The 20,188-nt window shown below is 39.3% G+C and overlaps 1 protein-coding gene and 1 non-coding gene across 2 annotated transcripts in view; one reads left to right on the top strand and one right to left on the bottom strand.

Annotated features, from left to right (window-relative positions):
- Nucleotides 1-19,889, bottom strand: part of PKHD1 (PKHD1 ciliary IPT domain containing fibrocystin/polyductin) — a 155,886-nt gene extending 135,997 nt beyond the window's left edge. Inside the window, exons 1-17 of the mRNA XM_072410067.1 lie at nucleotides 19,652-19,889; nucleotides 17,407-17,505; nucleotides 15,478-15,561; nucleotides 14,516-14,660; nucleotides 13,568-13,652; nucleotides 12,413-12,470; nucleotides 10,874-10,952; nucleotides 8,769-8,843; nucleotides 8,245-8,309; nucleotides 6,048-6,087; nucleotides 4,990-5,060; nucleotides 4,387-4,488; nucleotides 2,969-3,058; nucleotides 2,740-2,878; nucleotides 1,375-1,489; nucleotides 672-947; nucleotides 7-96 (exon numbers count right to left, since the gene is read on the bottom strand). Coding sequence (XP_072266168.1) covers nucleotides 7-96; nucleotides 672-947; nucleotides 1,375-1,489; nucleotides 2,740-2,878; nucleotides 2,969-3,058; nucleotides 4,387-4,488; nucleotides 4,990-5,060; nucleotides 6,048-6,087; nucleotides 8,245-8,309; nucleotides 8,769-8,843; nucleotides 10,874-10,952; nucleotides 12,413-12,470; nucleotides 13,568-13,652; nucleotides 14,516-14,660; nucleotides 15,478-15,561; nucleotides 17,407-17,482 — 1,590 coding nt within the window. The 5' untranslated portion in view covers nucleotides 17,483-17,505; nucleotides 19,652-19,889. The remainder of the gene's footprint in view (nucleotides 1-6; nucleotides 97-671; nucleotides 948-1,374; nucleotides 1,490-2,739; nucleotides 2,879-2,968; nucleotides 3,059-4,386; nucleotides 4,489-4,989; nucleotides 5,061-6,047; nucleotides 6,088-8,244; nucleotides 8,310-8,768; nucleotides 8,844-10,873; nucleotides 10,953-12,412; nucleotides 12,471-13,567; nucleotides 13,653-14,515; nucleotides 14,661-15,477; nucleotides 15,562-17,406; nucleotides 17,506-19,651) is intronic.
- TRNAV-AAC (transfer RNA valine (anticodon AAC)) lies at nucleotides 6,965-7,037 on the top strand. Its single transcript has one exon. It is a non-coding gene; the product is annotated as a tRNA-Val (tRNA).
- Nucleotides 19,890-20,188: the final 299 nt, after the last annotated feature.

The raw sequence follows: 20,188 nt of genomic DNA, 5'->3' as shown, positions 1-20,188 counted from the left end.
ACTCACTTGCTTGGCAGTGCTGTTAAGGTGAACTGGTTGACTTGCTACACCATCCCAACAAAACTGGACTGGGCCTTCTCCTGAAAAGATCAGCCTCTGAAGAACACAACACAAACTAGATTTTAACCTAGGACACTCATGATCAATAATCTAATGGGTGTACAATGGGCCACCAAGATTGTTTAATGATCCGCTGTGGTCACTAAAGGACCAACTGGGGATGACCACTATCATTTCCTATGAAAAAGGACACAGCGGGGTGCTCCAACCAACAACATTGGACACGTTGGAGCAGTAGGCAGGGGACGTGTTGGACTACTGGAGTTTTGAGCAGTTACATTGGGGTCTGATTTATTAAAGCTCTCCAAAGCTAGAGAAGATACCCTTTCATTGGTGAAACTAGGTGATCCAGTCTTGGAGAGCTTTAATAAATCAGGACCATTGCATGTAAGAGCATTGATCTGATTCTCCAATTTAAGGCTAGCAGTGGTTATTTCGATGTTTGCGGCAGCACAAAGCAACTACACAGTTAAAATAATCAACATAATTATTATTGTATAAGCAGTAGGAATGCATTACTGTAAAAATACAAATGGATTTATTTAGTTTTAGATTATAAAAAAAATCTGGTATGATACGAGTACAAAGAAAGCAGAAAAGTAAATTGTTACCTGGATTTCAGGAAGTCGAGCAGATCGGGCCACTATCTGATGCCTCTCTCGTTGGTAGGTGATCACTACTTCTGGATTCAGCCAAGTGTTGTGAATCTGAACCCCGATTTTCATGCTGGATTTCGGTCCTGTGCCATACTGTAACATCTCCATGTAATATTTCTCGCCATGTAAAAGCTCCATTTTTGGGGATTTCTGTTTCCAGCGATCATTCCAGTCCAACTCCCAGTGATCAGTCCATGTGGGAATGCCATGTGGTATAGAAGCAATCTCAAACTTTAACACCAGCACAATATATTAGTGCTCAATAAAAAATGTTTCTTTTACTCAACTCAAAGAGGTCTATATATATATAAATTATTCACAAGTCATTTCCAATGGGATTCGGATCATTTTCATGCAACTAGTCACTTTCTTATCTTGCACAGAGATTTTTATTCATCACTAGGGTGTACACTTTAATTTTCATTCATTCAGCAAAAGTATGTATAATCATTTTGTGCAAATTGGACAACATTCACCCATTAGGACAAGGTGGATTATAAATTATGTTTTGGTGTGAATGGCACCAAATAATGAATGTGAACATTGCTGTTGGGTGAACATAACAAAATCGAGTATTCTTTGGATGGAAAATCAAAATTCATTTTGTATGTGTTGAAATTAAAATTGGGTACCAATATGTGTAGAAATAAAATCTTACCTTTGTTTCAGCCTTCTCTGAAAAACTGAAGAAGAGTTGAGCTGTACTCTCTGCCAGTATCCAGAATGTGTAATTGTTGGTCTCGGGGCACACAAAGAACCCTTGTAGCTTTGCACTGTATAGAGAGAAATCTTTGTAATTTAATGTAGAAGCTAATTACAGAAGAATTACAAAATATTATCAAGTCAGTTATCCCAATGAAGTTGGAGTCTGGTGCACAAAATGGTAGTAAGTTGCAGGAACTCCATTTTTCACCTGTCACCTGTTAAGGTGTGGGATATATAAGGCAGCAAACAAACAGCCGGCTCCCGAAGGTGATGTGTTACAAGTTTATGAATCTGAAAATGTTGGACAAGAGCCATATTTTTGGGTCTGAGCATATCTATAATTGGAGACCTTGTGGGGTGCTCTTGACATGCAGTGGTCAGCACTTAACAAAAAAGGTCCAAGCAATACCAACCGGGGGACTGGTAGCTAGGTCAAGGACTCCAAGGCTAACTGATGCACATGGAATAGGAAAAGTTGGTCCGTCTGGTCTGAACTTCAGAACTACTGCAGCACATATGCTTATAAAATAATGATACTGGCCCTGAAAGAAAAGTGTCAGAACACACAGAGCATCAAAACTTATAACCGCAGACCTGAGTGTTAACAGCACCTACAATAGGCATGTAAGCGTTAGAACTGGACCATGGAGCAATGCAGGAAGTGGCCTCGAATCACCGATGTTTTGAATGGTCAGGTGCGTCAGAGAGTTGGCAGAAGTAGAGATGGCAGGCCGGTAGGAGAAGTGCACTACAGCTGCTAATACATTGGAACCAGGTACCAAATGGTACCTCCAGAGGTCTGGTAGGGTCCATAACTCAATGGGTCAGAGTTGATTGGTGGCACAAGGAGGACCTGCACAGTACAAGATGAGCGGTTTAATGTTTTGGCTGATTGATGTATCTAACATTGGTCCACTTAAGGGACAACGTAACTTTAGGTTGCTACTTTATGCTGTTTGGATGGGGAGGGGGCAGAGCTAGAAGCCATTGCAAAGTGTTGCATGCCTATAATTAGAGAGAACATAATGTCACCTCTGTACTTAGCTGCTTATCTGGAGCATTGAGAATTGTATAAACTTTGCCATATGATATAGTCTTGACCCCCAGATTTCTCCAGGTTCCTCCAACGGTAACACCATTTCAGGTACATATTATATACAAGCTGCAGATAAGGTTAGAGGCTTTTGCATGATGTGGCCTCATTCTTTTATACAACGACTGATCCAAAAATGTAAAGAGCATAATATTCAGCTTTCTCTTATCTAAATATCTGCCTGTAAAAACCATAACAAATAAAAGATTTAGTTTAATTTGTCACCTGAAAGTGTGTCCTGGTTTCAGCCTGAGGTCAGGAGAACCAGCGTCTGGGACCAATGATCCATAGAGAAGTGAAGGTTTCTCAGTAATATTTGGATCAGTTGACCCATCCCATACTTCATACCACAAACCTCGGTTACCTGCGTAAAAAATAAAAAAAATAAAAAATGTATCTAAATACAAAAACAAAATGTTGCCAAAGATCAGCTTTCATGAACGTCATGAATTACCTGGATGAGGTGGATTCTTTTTTTGTCCTTCTGGTGCTGTTGTACAAATGATAACTTTGGGAATCACTGATCTGATCTTGCACGGGGCTCCTAAACAGAAAAAAGGCAAATAGACAAAACACAAAAAATACGAATACAACTTCTAGTTTTGTGTGTTTATACAGTTTGGGTTAGGTTTATACTTCTCCAAGTGTGCTATCATCAAGCACCAATAATGCATCAATGCATTCTACTAAAAGATCTGTTACTCATTTTCTCCAGGAGCAGCAGAAGACGCGGGGACAAGACCAGTAAAAGACTGGCAAGAGGAGTAGTTTGGGGAACAAGTCCTCACAATCAGAACCTTTAGGGAGAAAGGAAAGACCATGGGACAAGAGATGAGCGAGAATTCCTCTGGCATTCTCCCGAAAATTTCCTCGAAGTTCCAATGGGTTCGCGATATTTTGACAAAACCATCGGAAATCACTAAAGGAGGATTATCACGGCTGCATTCATAAATACAGCTGTGGGAATCCTTCTGTCAGTGAGCGAGTCCCGGGCACTACCGGTCAAAATGAGGGCAAGCTTCTATTCTGACCTGTAGTGCCTGGGGATCTCTCACTGAGAAGATGATTCTCACTGCTGCTTTTATAAATGCAGCCGCGATACTCCTCCTTTCAGAGTCCCGAGTCATGCGGCTTGTGTTTAGGAAAAAATGCAGCCGTGGGAAAAATCAGAGGATTTTTCCCACGCTGCATTCATTCATGAGCAGCCAGCGAGACTCACACTGTAGATAGAGAAACTCTATCCAGGAACACATAGTACAGGGCTACAACAGCTATTAGGGGAGTGGAGCTGCTCCGCTCCCCTGATTGCTGTTGCTGTCCTGTAGTATGTGTTCCTGGATAGAGTTCCTCCAGCCAGGGACACCGGACTCCTGTGTTCTTGGATAGAGAAACTCCATAAAAGAACACATAAAACTAGTAAAGGGCTGCAAGAGCGAATTTACAAAGGCCATTCTCGGATACATGTTTGGTAAGTGTTCTCTCTAGGAAAAAGGAACATTAGATGTTTAGAGATGCAAAGTAGAAATGTATTCTGAATCTTTCAATGTCCAGTTTTAACACACATGGTAATACAGTTACTAATTTATTCAAAATAATCAATTATTTTTTGCATGAAACTAGTATATCTTGGTATCAGTCTCTTGTATTTCCCTGCACAGTAAGATTTATATTTTGCAGCCAGGAAACACTCGAGAAGGATACAGCATAATAAATAGAACTGACAGCTCTTCTGCTGCTCTTTTAATGACTTATCAGCGAGTTGGCGTGTTTCTTTAATCAAGCTGTGCTGCTGGCTGTACTGTCTGGCAGAGATTTGTATTTTTATTTGCTGTCCTGAGATTGGCTGCCTTGCAAAAACTGATATATCCATACCTGCTACAGCAACTTGAATTGGCTGCTGGAAGAAATCCCCAGTAATGGTGATATCTGTCCCACCGCCTATGCTGCCAGATTTAGGAGTCACCGACTGGATCTCTAAAAAACAAACAATATTATTAGAGTATGTTTATTGTTTAGAAATAAATATATGGGACAGATATAACAAAAAATCCAGCCATGGCTAACAGGAGGACGGAATGAGTTGTGGTTAGCAATAGTGGTATTTGGATAAAAGAAGGATTTTTATTCCATTAAACTATGAAAGAAGTGAGGATGAAGGGTGAGTCATTTCAGAAAGAGTGCAGAGACGCACTACCCCACTTCAGCCACTAGGTGTCACCAATACCACACAAGCTCTATTTTCAGGACTAGGATCTACACCAAAAGTTTTGCATAAAGTATAGAATAGGCAAAACTTGTTTCTATTGTCGTCCTTGTACCCATTTTAAGGATATTTTTTTAAATATCCGTCCCAAGAAAATGTTTTTTTAAAAAAGACACCATTTAGATTTTTGATTTTGATTTTTATACCATCTTTAAATTAAATTGTACATACCATATCACATATCTATTGCATACAGACAGTTGGCACTGTACCTGAGTGCGTTTGATAGAGGAAGAGCTCTTGTTTCGCACTGATATGCCAGGAGACTTTGCTCACTATGGACCTGTTCAGGGAGAAATGGATAGAAGCTAGTATTATTTAATGTACATCGCTGCATATTATGTTGGCGCTATATAATAATAATAATACATAGGCTGTTCTTGTATAGGATGCTTATAGTCATGGTATTTTTTTATATAGTGCCAACATATTTTGTAATGCTTGATAGAAAATACATGGACTAATAACAACACAGAACATAAAAGAAAAAAAAGTAATGAGCAAAGAAATATTACAAAAGTGTTAAAATACTTTTACTTTTTTATTATACTTTTCTACAGAATTAATAGTATTTACAGCTTTTAAAATCTACCCCACCATCCTACCCCCACCTCGATTCTCCCCCTTCTCTATTGGGTACACCCACCCAGATGTATGTTTTGTCTTTCTCTCTTTCTTCCTCTGTGTTGAGTGGTCCCCATTGACACAATGAGCCTAATTTATAAAAGCTCTACAAGACTGGAGAGGATACACATTCATCAGTAAAGCTGGGTGATCCAGCAAACATGGAATGGATTTCCTAAAAGTCATTTGCTTTTTGTTAACAAATGTCTTTAATCTCCCAGCTTCACTAATGAAAGTGTATCCTCTCCAGCCTTGGAGAACTTTAATAAATCAGTGATCTTGTTGATGTGATAACAGCTGCAACATTCTCTGCATTATTGTACTCAGATGCCCCTAATGGGTGGGCCCCTGGTGCCTTAAATTAAAAAATGATTGCTTTAAAATTCCAGATGTCATTAATCTAAGCGGAACAGTGCCATCTAATGGTGGAGAGGAACTACTTTGGGGGTGTAATGTTGGGGAGCAGATGAGTCTATCAGCTAGAGTTGCTTTTTTATTTTATTAATAGATGGGGAACTAAAGTTGGCCACCGACCGATGCTTGGGTTACACAGAGGTATGCGACTTTGGCTTCTAGGAGGCCAGTGCACCCTTTTCACCCCTAATAGCACTATCACAATAGAAAATCTGTAACATTAGGAACATACCTTCCTTTATTGAATACAGAAAAAGTCATATTCTGGGATCCTGCAATAGATAAAAAAATCTATGGTCAGTGTGTAATTAAAGCTGAATGCTACAAGATTCTGATGCAAAATCCCAACAATGTACTAAACCTTCTTTAATAATTCTTAATTACAGCTGTCTCGGGAAAACTTCCAATGATGGCATTTTGCCATGAATAAATATTAGGACTGAAGATTGGCCGGCAGCATGGTCAGCAGCTCCCCTGGCTGAATGATTGCATTTTGCTTTGGAGAAAGTGATATACCCCTGGCCACCTCTAGAGGGGGCTGTTTAAACATAGGAGATCTGTTCTGCATTGGGTTAGATGGGCAGCCACATATGGGTTATAGTTTTGGTTCTGTTTGTGCAATGGATTTTTTTGACAAGAGCCCCATGGTTCCGCCTTTTAATGAGATTTTTTCAATCTTTAAAAAATGAACAATATTACAATACATTATAATTTTACCTGCCCTGCCCATTTATAATTTAAATTTATCAGCTTAAAATCATGATAATCGAGTGATTTTTAGTAAGCTTAAAATGTAATAAAATACAATAAAAAAATGCTATTGAACATTTTGGGGTTTGACAAATAGTGTCCCCCCTGTTGCAAGCTGTGGTTCCTACCACTATAATAGGATGGGATGGTTGGGAGAAACCATAGTTGTTGACAGGAGGGGGGGCACTATGACACAAGCAGTAATTTTTTTTCTTTTATTAGCAGCTCTTGAAGCAGCTAAGGGATTCCTGTACTATTCAGGTTTACAGATTCCTTTGTGCATTCAAAAGCACAGAGAAGAAAGAGTTAATTGGTGAAGCGGACAAAATAACACAAACCCACACAAACAGGTGGTCAGTGTTCCACAATCACATGACCAGAGGCAGTGGAGAGCAGGTGGTTTCTGTAGTGTAGTGGTTATCACGTTCGCCTAACACGCGAAAGGTCCCCGGTTCGAAACCGGGCAGAAACACTTTTTCCTCTTCTGTTAACAGTTTCCTTTACCCCTTATACCTAATATATTTTAGGGTTGGCATTTTTTTTTAGCTACAAAGGTAACCTGCCAACACTCCACCTATACAGGGCATCAATAGTTTAAAATAGCATGTAACGTTTCAAGGAATTGGGTAGAACGAGGAATCACGGCTAACATTTACTAAAGCACTTCTCATCTATTTTATTTATTAGATTTCATGAGTGAAATACACAGGACAGAGCTGTCTGACTGATCACTATGGCACCTATGACATGGTGATCACATAAGGTAGATGCTTTAGCTTGCAGAGGAACACAGCCACCTTCAGGTTGAAGTGCTCATCTGCAATGGTATAGTATCTAATCTTCAAGCACTAGATTATTAAAATATAGTATAAATAAATAAAAATATTATTTTGTATTGGTAAGCCTATATAAAAGAACAATATTTGTATTTTTTAAACACTATAAAAAAAAAGCTTTTATTTGCCCATAAAAAATATTTAATAAGATATAAAAATGAGTTTTAGGGCTCTGTTTATGAATAATTTGCCTTGTCAATTCATGTGAAATTGGCTGACAGATGATCGAATCTCTCTACATTTCTCCTTTCAGTTCCTAATAAAACAATGACTCGTCCTGCCACCTAGTGGCCAATTGTCAAAAGTGCTTAGCGGTCACAATTGGAAATAGATTCCAAATAAATATTATTAGCGAATTGACATGGGATTATTTTAAATAAAGAGCCCGTAATGTTATTGCTGAGGGTTTTTTTACTTTAATAGGAAGATTCTTATTTATGATGAATAAGTGACATTGATACATACATTTAACTCACATAGTGTTAGTTACCAATCTCACCATCCTCTGAAAAAGCCGAAAGGCGAAACCCGCCAGCATTGGAGATTCCTGGATCCAATGCATGAATTTTATTTTCGAGTTAACTGACACATGCAGCCACTGCTAGATTTGGCTTGGTGCCGTAGGTAGAAATTACATCATTGATCTATGAAAGGGTTAATAATATTGGAAAACAGTGGTGGATGTAGCCAACAGTGATCCCCTATGCACAACTGACCTAGAGGCCCCATGCTGAATTGACTTGGGCGCTCTGTTGGCTGAGGACGGGCCAGGACTCTCGTGAAGTGGCACACTTTGCACCTCCCTGTCTCCAGCCATGTTGTAAAAAAAATTATTTTGCTCACCAATATAGTTTCCTTCTGTCCTGCACATCAGTGTTCCGTTCCCGTTCTCTACACGTATTGGGTATCTGGACAAGACAAAATCCTTAGAGGAGCCCTGTTCTTTTTTAATGATAAAGTGTATGGACTTACGACAGACATGTTTTTTCATTACATAGGCAGCCTCTACTTCCTACTTTTCTATTACTATTCTGTACAATAGCAGTGCTTTACTTATACTTCCTTCAGAGTAAGAATTGTTGCAAAAACGTCATTGTCAACTTGAGAGTGCCCTCTACTGACTAATCTACAAATATTGACTAATTTTTAAATACAAGCAAGTATTTGAATAGGACTTAATACGAGCCTCTTGCAGTCTGTAAACAGCACAGGTATGAGCTGACCCTTAACCTTACAAAACTCACATGGTCTGTAGCTGCAATGTATCTAATATAACCCTACAGTATCTCATTCTAGATGATCATTTTGGGTAGACTGGACCTAATATACACCCAGCCATAGTCAATTTTAACCCCTATATTACTTACATGCTATCAGAGGTCCGGTTAGCTAATGAGCAGAGTGAGAACCATCCATCCAATACAGATTCCATAATCACTGGGCTGAAAAAAAACATTGACATGCAGAAAAAATACATGCAATACTAAAACAGCAGTATCAAGCCTTCCCCCACCTCCCATCAGTGATGACTGTTTAAAGCCCAACCTGAAGACTCACACCTTTATTTTTAAATACCCCATTTCTCAGTAGAAATTTTCTAACCCACTTTCCAATTAGAGTGTCCTGACAGCTGATTAACACAGGTAAGAGAAGGGACAAGTCTACAATAACTCACAAAGAAGCAGTATTAAAGCAGCAGTATCAAGGCTTCACCCACCACCCATCAGTGATAATTATTTAAAGCCCAACTGAAGTCTTACATCTTTTAACTTTAAATATCCTATTCTCTCGTTAAAAATATAGCTTTCTGCTTTCTCAATCCAGTGCTTTGTCCTCAGAAAGCTTATAAACACAGTCAGATAAAAGAAGGGACATGTCTACAATAACTCACATGACTGCAATGTTAAAACAGCAAAATCAAGCCTTCCCCCACCACCCATTAGTAAAAAATTTTTAAAGTCCAACTGAAGTCTTACACCTTTGCCTTTAAATATTCTATCCTCTATTTTGCTTAATTTTTCCCCAATGTAGTGCTGTGTCCTGGCAGGGCTGATTAACACAGGTAACAGAGGAGGCGTGTCCACACTAATTTACATAGCTGCAGTATTAAAGCAGCAGTATGAAACCTTATCCGACTACCCATCAGTGATCACTGTTTATAGCTTAACTGAAGCCTCACACCTTTAGGTAAATCTGTGTTTACCACAGGTTAAACAAGAGAGGTGTCCACAGTAATTCACGTAGTTGTAGTAATACCACAGCAGTATCAAGCCTTCCCTCACCACCTATCAGTGATAAGTGTTTAAAGCCCAACAAGAGTCTCACACTTTTGTCTTTTAATATCCCATCCCCTATGTTGCTTCCTGTTTTCCAAATGTAGTGCTCTGTCCTGACAGAGCTGACTAATACAGGTAAAACAAGGGATGTGTCCACAATATTTCACACAGTTGTAATAATACCACAGCAGTATCAAGCCCTCCCTAACCACCTATCAGTGAAAACTGTTTAAAGCTCAACTGAAGTCCCACACTTTTGCCTTTTAATATACTATCCCCTATGCTGCTTCCTGTTTTCCCAATGTAGTGCTCTGTCCTGACAGAGCTGATTAATACAGGTAAAACACAGTAAGCCAGGTAATTCACACAGTTGTAGTAATAAAGCAGCAATATCAAGCTTCCCCCACCACCTATCAGTGATACCTGTTTAAAGCCCACCTGAAGCCTCACACCTTTGTCTTTTAATATCTTATCCCCTATGTTGCTTATTGTTTTCCCAATGCAGTGCTCTGTCCTGACAGAGCTGATTAATACAGGTAAAACAAGGGATGTGTCCACAGTATTTTACACAGTTGTAGTAATAAAGCAGCAGTATCAAGTCTTCCCCCACCACCTATCAGTGATACCTGTTTAAAGCCAAACTGATGACTCACATCATTGTCTTTGAATACTGCATTCTCCCAGCCAAAATATTCCTTCCTGTTTTCCCAATGTAGTGCTCTTTACTGACAGATGCTTAACACAGTTTGGTAAGAGAAGCAATGTGTCTATAGTAACTCAGAAAGATGCAGCATTAAAGCAGCAGTATCAAGCCTTCCCCCACCACCCATCAGTGATAAATGTTTAAAGTTCAACTGAAGCCTCACACCTTTACATACCCCATTCTTCCAGTATACCTTCATTTATTGCCCCCCTTGTCCCTTATAATAAAACTAAGATAGAGAAAGGGACCTAGTGGGGTTCCTCTTATACCTAAGCAGAGAATTGCATCATCTGCCTTATAATTGAGTATTCCATTTCTGCACTGCCTTAGAATAAAGCAGTTGCATAGTTACCCTATACAAGTAAATATAAAAGCCATCCTCCAATGTACATTTTTCTGTAGGTAAGTTTTGCTGCATTGCATTGAATAATTGGGGTGGATGTGTCAGAGCAATCTCTCCTAATACAATAAACAGAATATCACACAGCCATACCCCTCAATGTAATCTGTATCAAAGTCATAGTTTTCAATGTGTTCAGCCATGATTTTTCCAGAAATCCTTATGATGCCCCCTACAGGACAAAAAAACACTTGCATCAGCAGAACATTACAATTCAAAAGGTGAGATTTAAGAACACATATTGTGAAAATATTGTAAATTGTACACTTTTGGCTCTTTTAGGGTTCTAATATTAAAATCAGGAATCTGGCATTACCATAAGCAATCTCTAGTGGGAATCTTCCAGGTCCATATGTTTTAATGGCAGTATTTTATTCCCACCAGGGAATGTCAGATTCCCTGGTTTATAAATGGTGAATTTAGTATACATCTTTTTTTTTCACAGCTGTGACAATGGATGGGATCAAATAGAGCACAGGTATGGATTGTGAATTCCAACGTGAACGTTCTTAGAAGTCTGCCACTGAAGTCTTTGAAATGCAAACTGCCTGTATATGTGGGCAAAATGAAATACTTAAGGTGAATTATTTTTCACCATCCAACCATATGACCAAAAGCCATCCACCAAGGTGAAAATCTGGTGGTCACTTCTGATGGATCAGAAATATATCTGTGCATTGGTCAGATCTCAGATCAATAAAAATGATCAATGTTAATAGATTCTGTACTTTTGGAGATATTTGTATCTTTGATTGCTATTTTAAGCTGATTGCAACCTATAGAACAATACCATGGGCTCTATTTATAAATGATTCCCCTGTCAATTCTCTCTAGATTCATTCCGAATTTTTATTTACAGGTAGTCCCTGGGTTACAAAGGAGACAGGCACTGCAGGTTTGTTGTTAAGTTGAATTTGTATGTAAGTTGGAACAGGTATATTATTTTATAAATACAATTAGGACAGATGTTTGTCTCAACATATTATTAGGCAGCATGGTGTCAGTTACTGTAAAAAATCCTCACTGTGAGTTATTCACAAAAAAAAAATGTATGGAGCCTAGACATTCATTAACTCCTGGAACAAGCTGTGGTTTGATATGCAAAAAGAAACAACTGCAGAGTTTGTCTTGGTCATTAAAAAGTTACAAGAGCTTGTAGAAGAGCTCAGTCTCAGCTCTGTTTAGCAAAAGATTTCTCCTGCAAGTCATGCAAACTGCCTCTCCCCCTCCAAGCCTACGTCCTGCACACGAGGGAGCAGGGAAGTAGGCAGATGTACGTATGTTGTGTACTACCTATATACTAATAGCCGTTCCTATTGTCACATCTGTGCACTTCTGAGGTTGGCCACTAGGTGTGGCCACGAGTCATAGATTTACTAGGAATTGAAATGAGGGCTGCCATTGGGGGAACCAAGGGTTCTTTCTGAACTGGGCCCCAATCAAAAGAGCTTGACTTTGCAATGTTGGAACTTTAAGATATGGGGAAGGGCAGCCCAGTAAGTTTACTGAAAGCACCCCTGCAGCCCAATATGGGCCTTTCAGTTTTTTTTATTTTTTTGTAATAATATGATTTACTCGGTTTGTTACCCTAGGGTCATTTTCCATAAATGAAGAAGGTTTTCCCCATCTTACCAGGCACTCCACTGGATGGGCTGACATCATAAATCACAGGAGTCTCCAGCAGTGAGAGCTGTAGGCAAAATATACATTTTTTAAACAATAGCATTACTAAACATAAAAAAAAAACAAAAAGATAAAGCAAACATATATTTTTTTAATCTCATCATGTGTGATTTAAATATTCAGTATGACCTCTTTTTATTTTCCAGTTTCTCCAAACCTTCTCCTCCAAAATCACCCATCGTTCACAAAGCTCAATAGCTCAAGCAGTCAAAAAGCTGAGCTAGGTTTCACAAGATGTGACTGTGTATTTACAAGAAACTAGTGTCCAAGTGCATTTGACTCATTTACGTAATTCCCTCCAGAACAACACACAGACTGTCATATGGAACTGCAGCTCTGACAGCCAATTAGATTCTGTAGCATTAACAAGCAATGGGAGGAAATAGCAAATAGCAAATGGGAAAAACCTAAAAACTTCATAAAAGGATAAAAAACTACAGGTACTCTTTGCTGCCAAAGAGTTAATCTTCAGCTTTTAATCGACAATAAAGCGATTATTATTTAATCAAGTGAGACACAAGTCACATGGGTTCTGGAGGTCCCCCTGGTGGGCAGCAGAAGCCTCACAGGCAGCCGTGGTAGCATTAGAAATTTTTCGGATTATTAAGAAAAGTATTTGCATGCCATCTTAAATGAAGTTAATGAGTCACATTCCTGGTTACATTGAGCACAATGTGCGCCTTTGTGTTGGAGCTCCTGCCAGCACAATGCCGCTTGCTGGAGGATCAGGGAATGTGTTCCTGCCAGCTGGGGGTCCGTGCCAATCTTGCCGATGAGTGTGCCTGACCTCTTGTTCTATTTATTAAAAGAGCAAATAATAAGAGCAAAGAGTAAAAATATTAATTAAAAAAAAACTATAGTGCTTGTCTGTTTTTTGAAACCATCTTCATCGCCTGAGGAAGCAACTGTGAAACGCGTCGGGATATTAGAGGAAATATCAATATGAATGGTTGGAGTAAAATATTTGTGATTTTTATAGCACACCACATTGGGTGATTGCTATTTAAATGTTGTACATGTGACAGTATTTGTTTACTAATCTTAACATGTTTGTATATGCTTTCCAACACATCATTGTTAACCAACTAAATAGCAAGCATTCACCTGAAAGAACACTTTTTCCACTTGTGTGATCTGTTGTCCACCATGGAATACAGAGACCTCGTACACAGCTTCTCGTCCTGCTGATCTGTTTGCAACAATAAAACATGTCAGCCACCTGTTGGTGAAATCTAGTATTGCAGCTTTCACATAAATAACTAGGGCCCTGCCTAATCTCAGCCACCTGTTGGTGAAATCTAGTATTGCAGTTTTCACATATATCACTAGAACCCTCCGTAATGTCAGCCACTTGTTGGTAAAATCTAGTATTGCAGCTTTCACATATATAACTAGGATACAGCCTGTCAGCCACCTGTTGGTGAAATCTAGTATTGCAGTTTTCACATATATCAGTAGGACCCTCACTAATGTCAGCCACTTGTTGGTAAAATCTAGTATTGCAGCTTTCACATATATAACTACCGTAGGATCCAGCCTGTCAGCCACCTGTTGGTGAAATCTAGTATTGTAGCTTTAGTTTACTTTTTCTGTGTTTCATGTTTTTTTTCTGGTTCAGGACATAAAATGCTTTTATTGTTACTGCTAAGGCGTTTCCAGTAGGAATGATAATATATAAGGTAAATATACTGTTTCTTTATCCAACTTTTTTTTAATGTAAATGTTGGTAATTCTAGTAATAAAATGTAAACATTCATTAAAGCTTGTTTACTTTTCTGTGTTCTGCAGGTTTTTATAGCTAGGCTCTGTAAATAGATTGGTTCTGCTTGCTACTGTTCAGGTGTTTCCAATAAGAGAGACAAAGTTATGAATATTTGCTTGAACAATCTTTTTATAAGGTAATTGTCAGTAATTACAGCATTAAAAAGTAGACTTTCAATAAAACTATTTATATATAATTGAACTACTTCCATGTTGATAAAACTGCTCAAAACTGCTGCCATGTTTTTGTTCTTTTGCGTATTGCAAAACACCCCAAAGGAAATATCTTACCTTGTTTTACATGTAACAGAGGATGACGGGGAATATAAAGGGAGAACGTCACAATATATAGGAGGGCTTTCTGAATTTGTCATGTGCACTTCAAGAGGGGAGCCATGACCAAAATACTGAAGGACGCTGTTATACAAGCTGCTGTCTGCCAAGGAGAAAAAAAAATGTGGGTCATGTAGATCCAAATACCAAATACCAAATACCAAACAGATGCTTCCATAACTAGAAGATAGCTTGGTATGGAAGAAATTGGTGAGGAAGAATAGCAATTTTGAAAATGTTTTTTAAATTATGGTCAAAAGAATGTTTGCAGGTGTGTTTGATACCTGTCACCCCTCAATGTGCCCTGTGCTTCCCCCTGCTACTTCTACATCCCTGGAACACACAAATTTCGTAACAATCAGAGGGCAGAACCACAGCACTGTTACGGGGGTCACAAGTATCTGACATACTTTTGAAGATTCGGTCAGTAGCTTCCCTCTGCAGGAGAGGGAACATATGAGAAAAAGGTGGATGAACAAGTTGGTATTGAACCAGGTCCAAACATGATTCCTTAAATGTTTTGTGATTTTTTTTTTTCTGTACAGCATTCAGCCTTTGTAGAATTTGAGTAGTACATACAGGGGCTGTAGTCTGACCAGGACAGGGTAATGTTAAAAGAAGGCATGTCCTGTTACGATAATGATGATTGAACAAATGGCCCATCATCCAACTACTGCAGAATGGCAATGTGTTGTAGGTTGCTCCAAATAAAGTTCACAGAACACATTATGCACTACTACTGAATAAATGATCATGGGATCCATTTACACTTTGGGTCTCTGCAACGTTTCTCTTAGTCAATATAAAAGTCCAATGACCAGAGTTTGACCACAGGAGCTTGCATTCCTTCTGCTCTGTGAAACTTACTAAAAGCAAAAGTCAATGGACAAATTCAATTTTATCATGTGACCATATCTTACCATTAAACTTTATGGTGATCCAGGTACCACCAGCAATGCTGCCCACCTTTGGGTCCACTGTGTAGTTCATGCAAAACACTAAAACTAAACAAAATATAGAACAATATTCATTTAGGGATCTAATAGTTTAAATGCAATAGAGTTGTTTTACTAAAGAGAACAGCTCCCAGGTTTGCCTACACTCTCAGCAAGGCTGTCAGTATTACAAATTCACCCTAACATCTGCTCATTACATTCTCCTCTGGTTCTGTTATTGTCCCGGGATTACAGCCCTCTCCTTTTAAATTATGGGTAAAATTTTTTTTCAAGTAGGGCAGGGTTCCCCAAGCCCTCCGGCCGTCTGACAGGTGGGCCACGGCTTTGGCTGGTGGACCCCCCAGCAGGGTCAGAAGAAGGAGGGGGGGCGCACCAGCCAGAGCAGTGGACCACGTTTACCATAGGGATCCCAGGCTCCGGGTGGTGGGCAGGTTGTGTCTCTGGACAGGCTGAGACCTGCCATGGGAGAGTTGGGGGGTTCTGGGTACATAACTCTGGGGGATGTTTCTTCCCTTTAGTGACACCCAGCTCCACGCACATGCGGGTCTGGAGTCTGTGCATTTAGTGGTCCGTAAGTTCCAAGAGGTTGGGGACCAATAAAGTAGGGGACCTCATTTTCAGTGGATCAATCCTCATTTCCTAACATCTAATCAGGACCTTGGAACTCCCAAGCCTAGAGTACTTCTGGTATGAATGGCTATCATCCTTTGTGCATTCCAAAACTGCTCAAGGCTCACCCCCTTACACCATGACTGCTATTGAGAGTACTTGCAAATCCATTACTGATGCAAGGGGTCATATATCTTTTTGTGCTCTTTCATTCCAATTCTCCATATATGCAGCTTTGGGAAAAAGATCTAGGTAAAGTCTGGGAGGTAGACGAGTGGTTTGGTGGAGCCTAATTATAAAACAGTATAAAGGTGGTATATGGTGCAGGCCAGACTTGTTCGATGCTGTCCATGGACATCGGCCCTTTATTTTATGCACATATGGTGGTTCTGCCCTGCAATCTGCCCAGCAGGGGTGTAGTTGTAAAAAAAAAAGGGGGGCACGGTACATGCCCGCCCCACTACACCCCTCCCTATGTGTCACTCAAAGGGGAAGAAACTTCCTCCAGAGTGACTTCATGATACCAGAACCCGCCCACTCGGTGGTTGTGTTCAGAGAGACAACCCGCCCACCGTCCTGAGCCAGAAATTTCATACGGGAGATATGGTTCGCTGCTCTGGCAGGTGTGCACCCCCCAGCAGGGTCCTTCTCCTGACCTCATGGGGGGGCAGACCGGCTACAGCCTTGGACCACCAAAGAATCCGTTGCACAATAAGAGTGGGCACGCGTGCTCATTACCAAAAAAAGTGAGAAAACAGCCATGCCCGCCCCACTGCACCCCTGTTTCTAGGGGGCCTAACACCACACTGTCGCCCAGTCCAGAGGGAGAACTAGTGAGTACCACTGAGATGCCTTAGCTCAAATGTTCCAAAAAGCTCTGTTATTTCCTTTTTTTTGGCAGCTAGAATCACTTTAGCCAAATCTTGGAAATCAGCCACTACCATCTTTATTGCACTAAAAGCAAAACTCAACTGGACAATGATAAGCAATAGGCTGACCTGCATTCTCAAGGACACCCTACATGATTTTGAGCTTTTATACGTTGTGCCTTGTTTGTTTACTTTGTCTCCCTAAACATTTTCCAAAAAAGGATTGCAATAAAGGCAACAACCCAGATTTCTTCAGTAAACCATGACAATATGCCGTAGATTTGATCTCAGGATTAGGAGTGCAGTTCTGGTTTTTGTAGGCTTCTTGTCTGACCAGTCAGATATTTTAAAATTTAGATGATTTTGGGCTGTCTTCTTCCAGAAGTTGTATGGAAACTACAGCACTAATACTTACCGGTGAATGATGTAATTTGTGCAATAGAAAAGTATAATAATATATGAACAATTCCTGAATTATGGAAAGTCTTCATTTTGCTTTGTGTTCTACATGAGCCTAAAATTGGAAGAAATTGGGAAAAAATTTTAATCTATGTATATATGTTTAAATAATTTAAGAAACATTCTGCTAAGAACACAAAAATAAATCTTAATCTAAAGTAGAAAAAGAAACCTTGATGAGGACATTTCTGCCTATAGTTTGGTGGTGAATTCATCTGCCATTTGCCCAATATGCTTTATGCAACTTTCACTTTTTATTGTACAATTAGTGATCAGTTAACCAAGAGGCACAAAACAGTTCTTGACATTTTGTAATAACTTTTCCTATAGAAGAGTAAATATTAACCCCCTGCATATTTACCCAACAGTGGTTAATGTGTTCCTAGAGAAGGAAGCACAAATAGAGGGTCCTGGGGGATCACATTACTGGAACAGTGTTACATTTGATGAGAATTCTTTGGAGGTGGCTCCCAAGTGTCCCTGCGATATCTCCTAAAACCAGTTTCTAATGGTGGCCATGATAGGTAGCACATATGGCTCCATCTGGCAGCAAACCAACCTGAGAATGGTGTCCCAAAGAGTCCTAGTATGAATGTCTGTAAAGAGGGTATACTCCCTTAATGGGTTGTTGCTTGATGTGTGTCTAAAAAGAGGGTGTGCTCCTTTAATGGTTCCCCTAATGGGGAACAACCCTACAGAATCTACCAGTTATCTATCCAGGGGTTATGGGGACTGGTATGGACATGAGTAGGGGGCCTAATGTTCACTGAATACTTACAAAGGTTTCATCTGGCAAGCCTGGTACTCCTATTCTTTATTAGCTCTAGGAGGGAGTAGACACACTTTCTTATTATTGAAATAAAAAAAAAAAAATCTAACCCTTAGACTGTAAAAATGCCATCACTATAGAATGCAGGCCATCAGATTCAACGAGTGGCCTAAAAGCTATTTTGACACTTTACTGTACGTTTGATGGCTGTTTAGCAGCTGCCACATTCTCCTGGTATACAATTATCAAATTATAAAAAGGGTAACAGTGACTATGGCATGCCAAGTCAACAATCGTCCTATAAGATTCATTGGCCGGACGTTCTCTATGACACTTAAATAGTAAAAGCTTCATTCTTGCTTCATTGCCATCACATTGCAGAAAAGTACTGCTATATAATATATCATTTTATGAATCATGTCATGAGGGGTCCTTCAATTTACATGAATTTTACAAGTAGGCAATAGGTATTTAAAGTGCATCTGAGCCCAAAAACAGAATTGTAATCTACTGCTGATTACCAGTCGTTAGGTGTGGTGACTGCTTTAGATTTTGAGGTTTTTTCCCCAATATTTTACCTCCCAATAACACATTTCTTAAGATGCCAACACTTACTCTGTATCTGTGGAGGTTCATTGATGACATTCTTGGACTGGAACCCAAAGGGAAGAAGTGAAGTGCATTGTTAGCGCTTCTTCTTCCCACTGACCACCAAAGTAAATAGTGACAGTGCAAGAGACAATCATCTGCCTACTGGCTGACCATCAATGTCAGAGATATTCTTTCCACTGACCACCAGTACGATGGACTTTCCTCTTCCCAAAACTATCATGTACAGGGTATTCGTCTTTTCACTGACCACCATTCTTAGAGACATTCTTCCTTCCACTAACCACCTATGAAGGGGGAAATCTTCTCCATTGTTAGGGTCACTCTTCTTCCTACTGACTACCATTATCAGAGCAATTCTGACTGATCACCAAAGACAGAATTATTCTTTATTATGAGATGTATTCTCCTTCCCACTAACTACTAATGCACAGTACATTTTTCCTTCCATTGACCACCAATTTAAGTAGTATTTGTTTTATTTCAAAATTACTGAAAATAAATTTACAATACAAAGCGTGGGGTCCTAAAAATGATCCACCTGTGGTGTAACATGAACTTCATATGGGACTGGTGAACAGTCTGTGTATATAGAAAACAAAGAATAAAGAGTTCCCTTTGGGGTTATTATTACAGTTAGAACACTAAGGTGAACTTTGAACGCACAGCAGGAGGTAAATTCCAAGGTGGACATAACAGAACTCTGATAGACCAGTGATGCTGAAGTTCCCAAATTATTTACTTGTCTCATCTCATTGAACACCAATATAAATCTAATTTTTTGCAATATATCTTTAAAAAAATATTATATAATGATACTTACAGCCAAAGTGTTGCTGTCATTTCCATAGGAATGTGGCTCTGCAACTCATAAATCTGTCCTGCAACATTTGCCTTTATGTCCATTTTCTGGATAGCCCGAGTCCATTGGATCAATGATACTTTCAAACATTCTTGGACAAAACCTTCACGTTCATTATCTCCTTTAAATGTCCAGCTAATGTTGTATACTCCATTTATTGCAATCGACACAGTATGACATTTTTATGCAGCCTGCTACTGGAAACGGTGGCGACAGGTTATTAAAGGTCTAAGCCTGAAAGTTTAATTCTCATACCTGCACCCAGGAGAAGCTTAATCATTTACTTATCCGTAAACCTTTGTGGTCAAATATGTAAGAGGAAAAGAATCTGTTAGCGAGGTCTCTGACCAAGGCAGATTAACTCAATTAATATTTCTGCATGCTTAAAGGTGAAGTATAATGTTTTCATTATTTAGAAATATGCATAGAAAAGAGATTAGTTTGATGTAGATAAGTCTATCACCAACCATTTATTTTAAATATTATCAAACATACTCC

This window comes from Pyxicephalus adspersus, chromosome 4, assembly GCF_032062135.1.
Source record: "Pyxicephalus adspersus chromosome 4, UCB_Pads_2.0, whole genome shotgun sequence".
Lineage (NCBI taxonomy): Eukaryota > Metazoa > Chordata > Amphibia > Anura > Pyxicephalidae > Pyxicephalus > Pyxicephalus adspersus.
The sequence above is the reverse complement of the archived record's forward strand: the minus strand, read 5'-3'. Positions and strand labels throughout refer to the sequence as shown.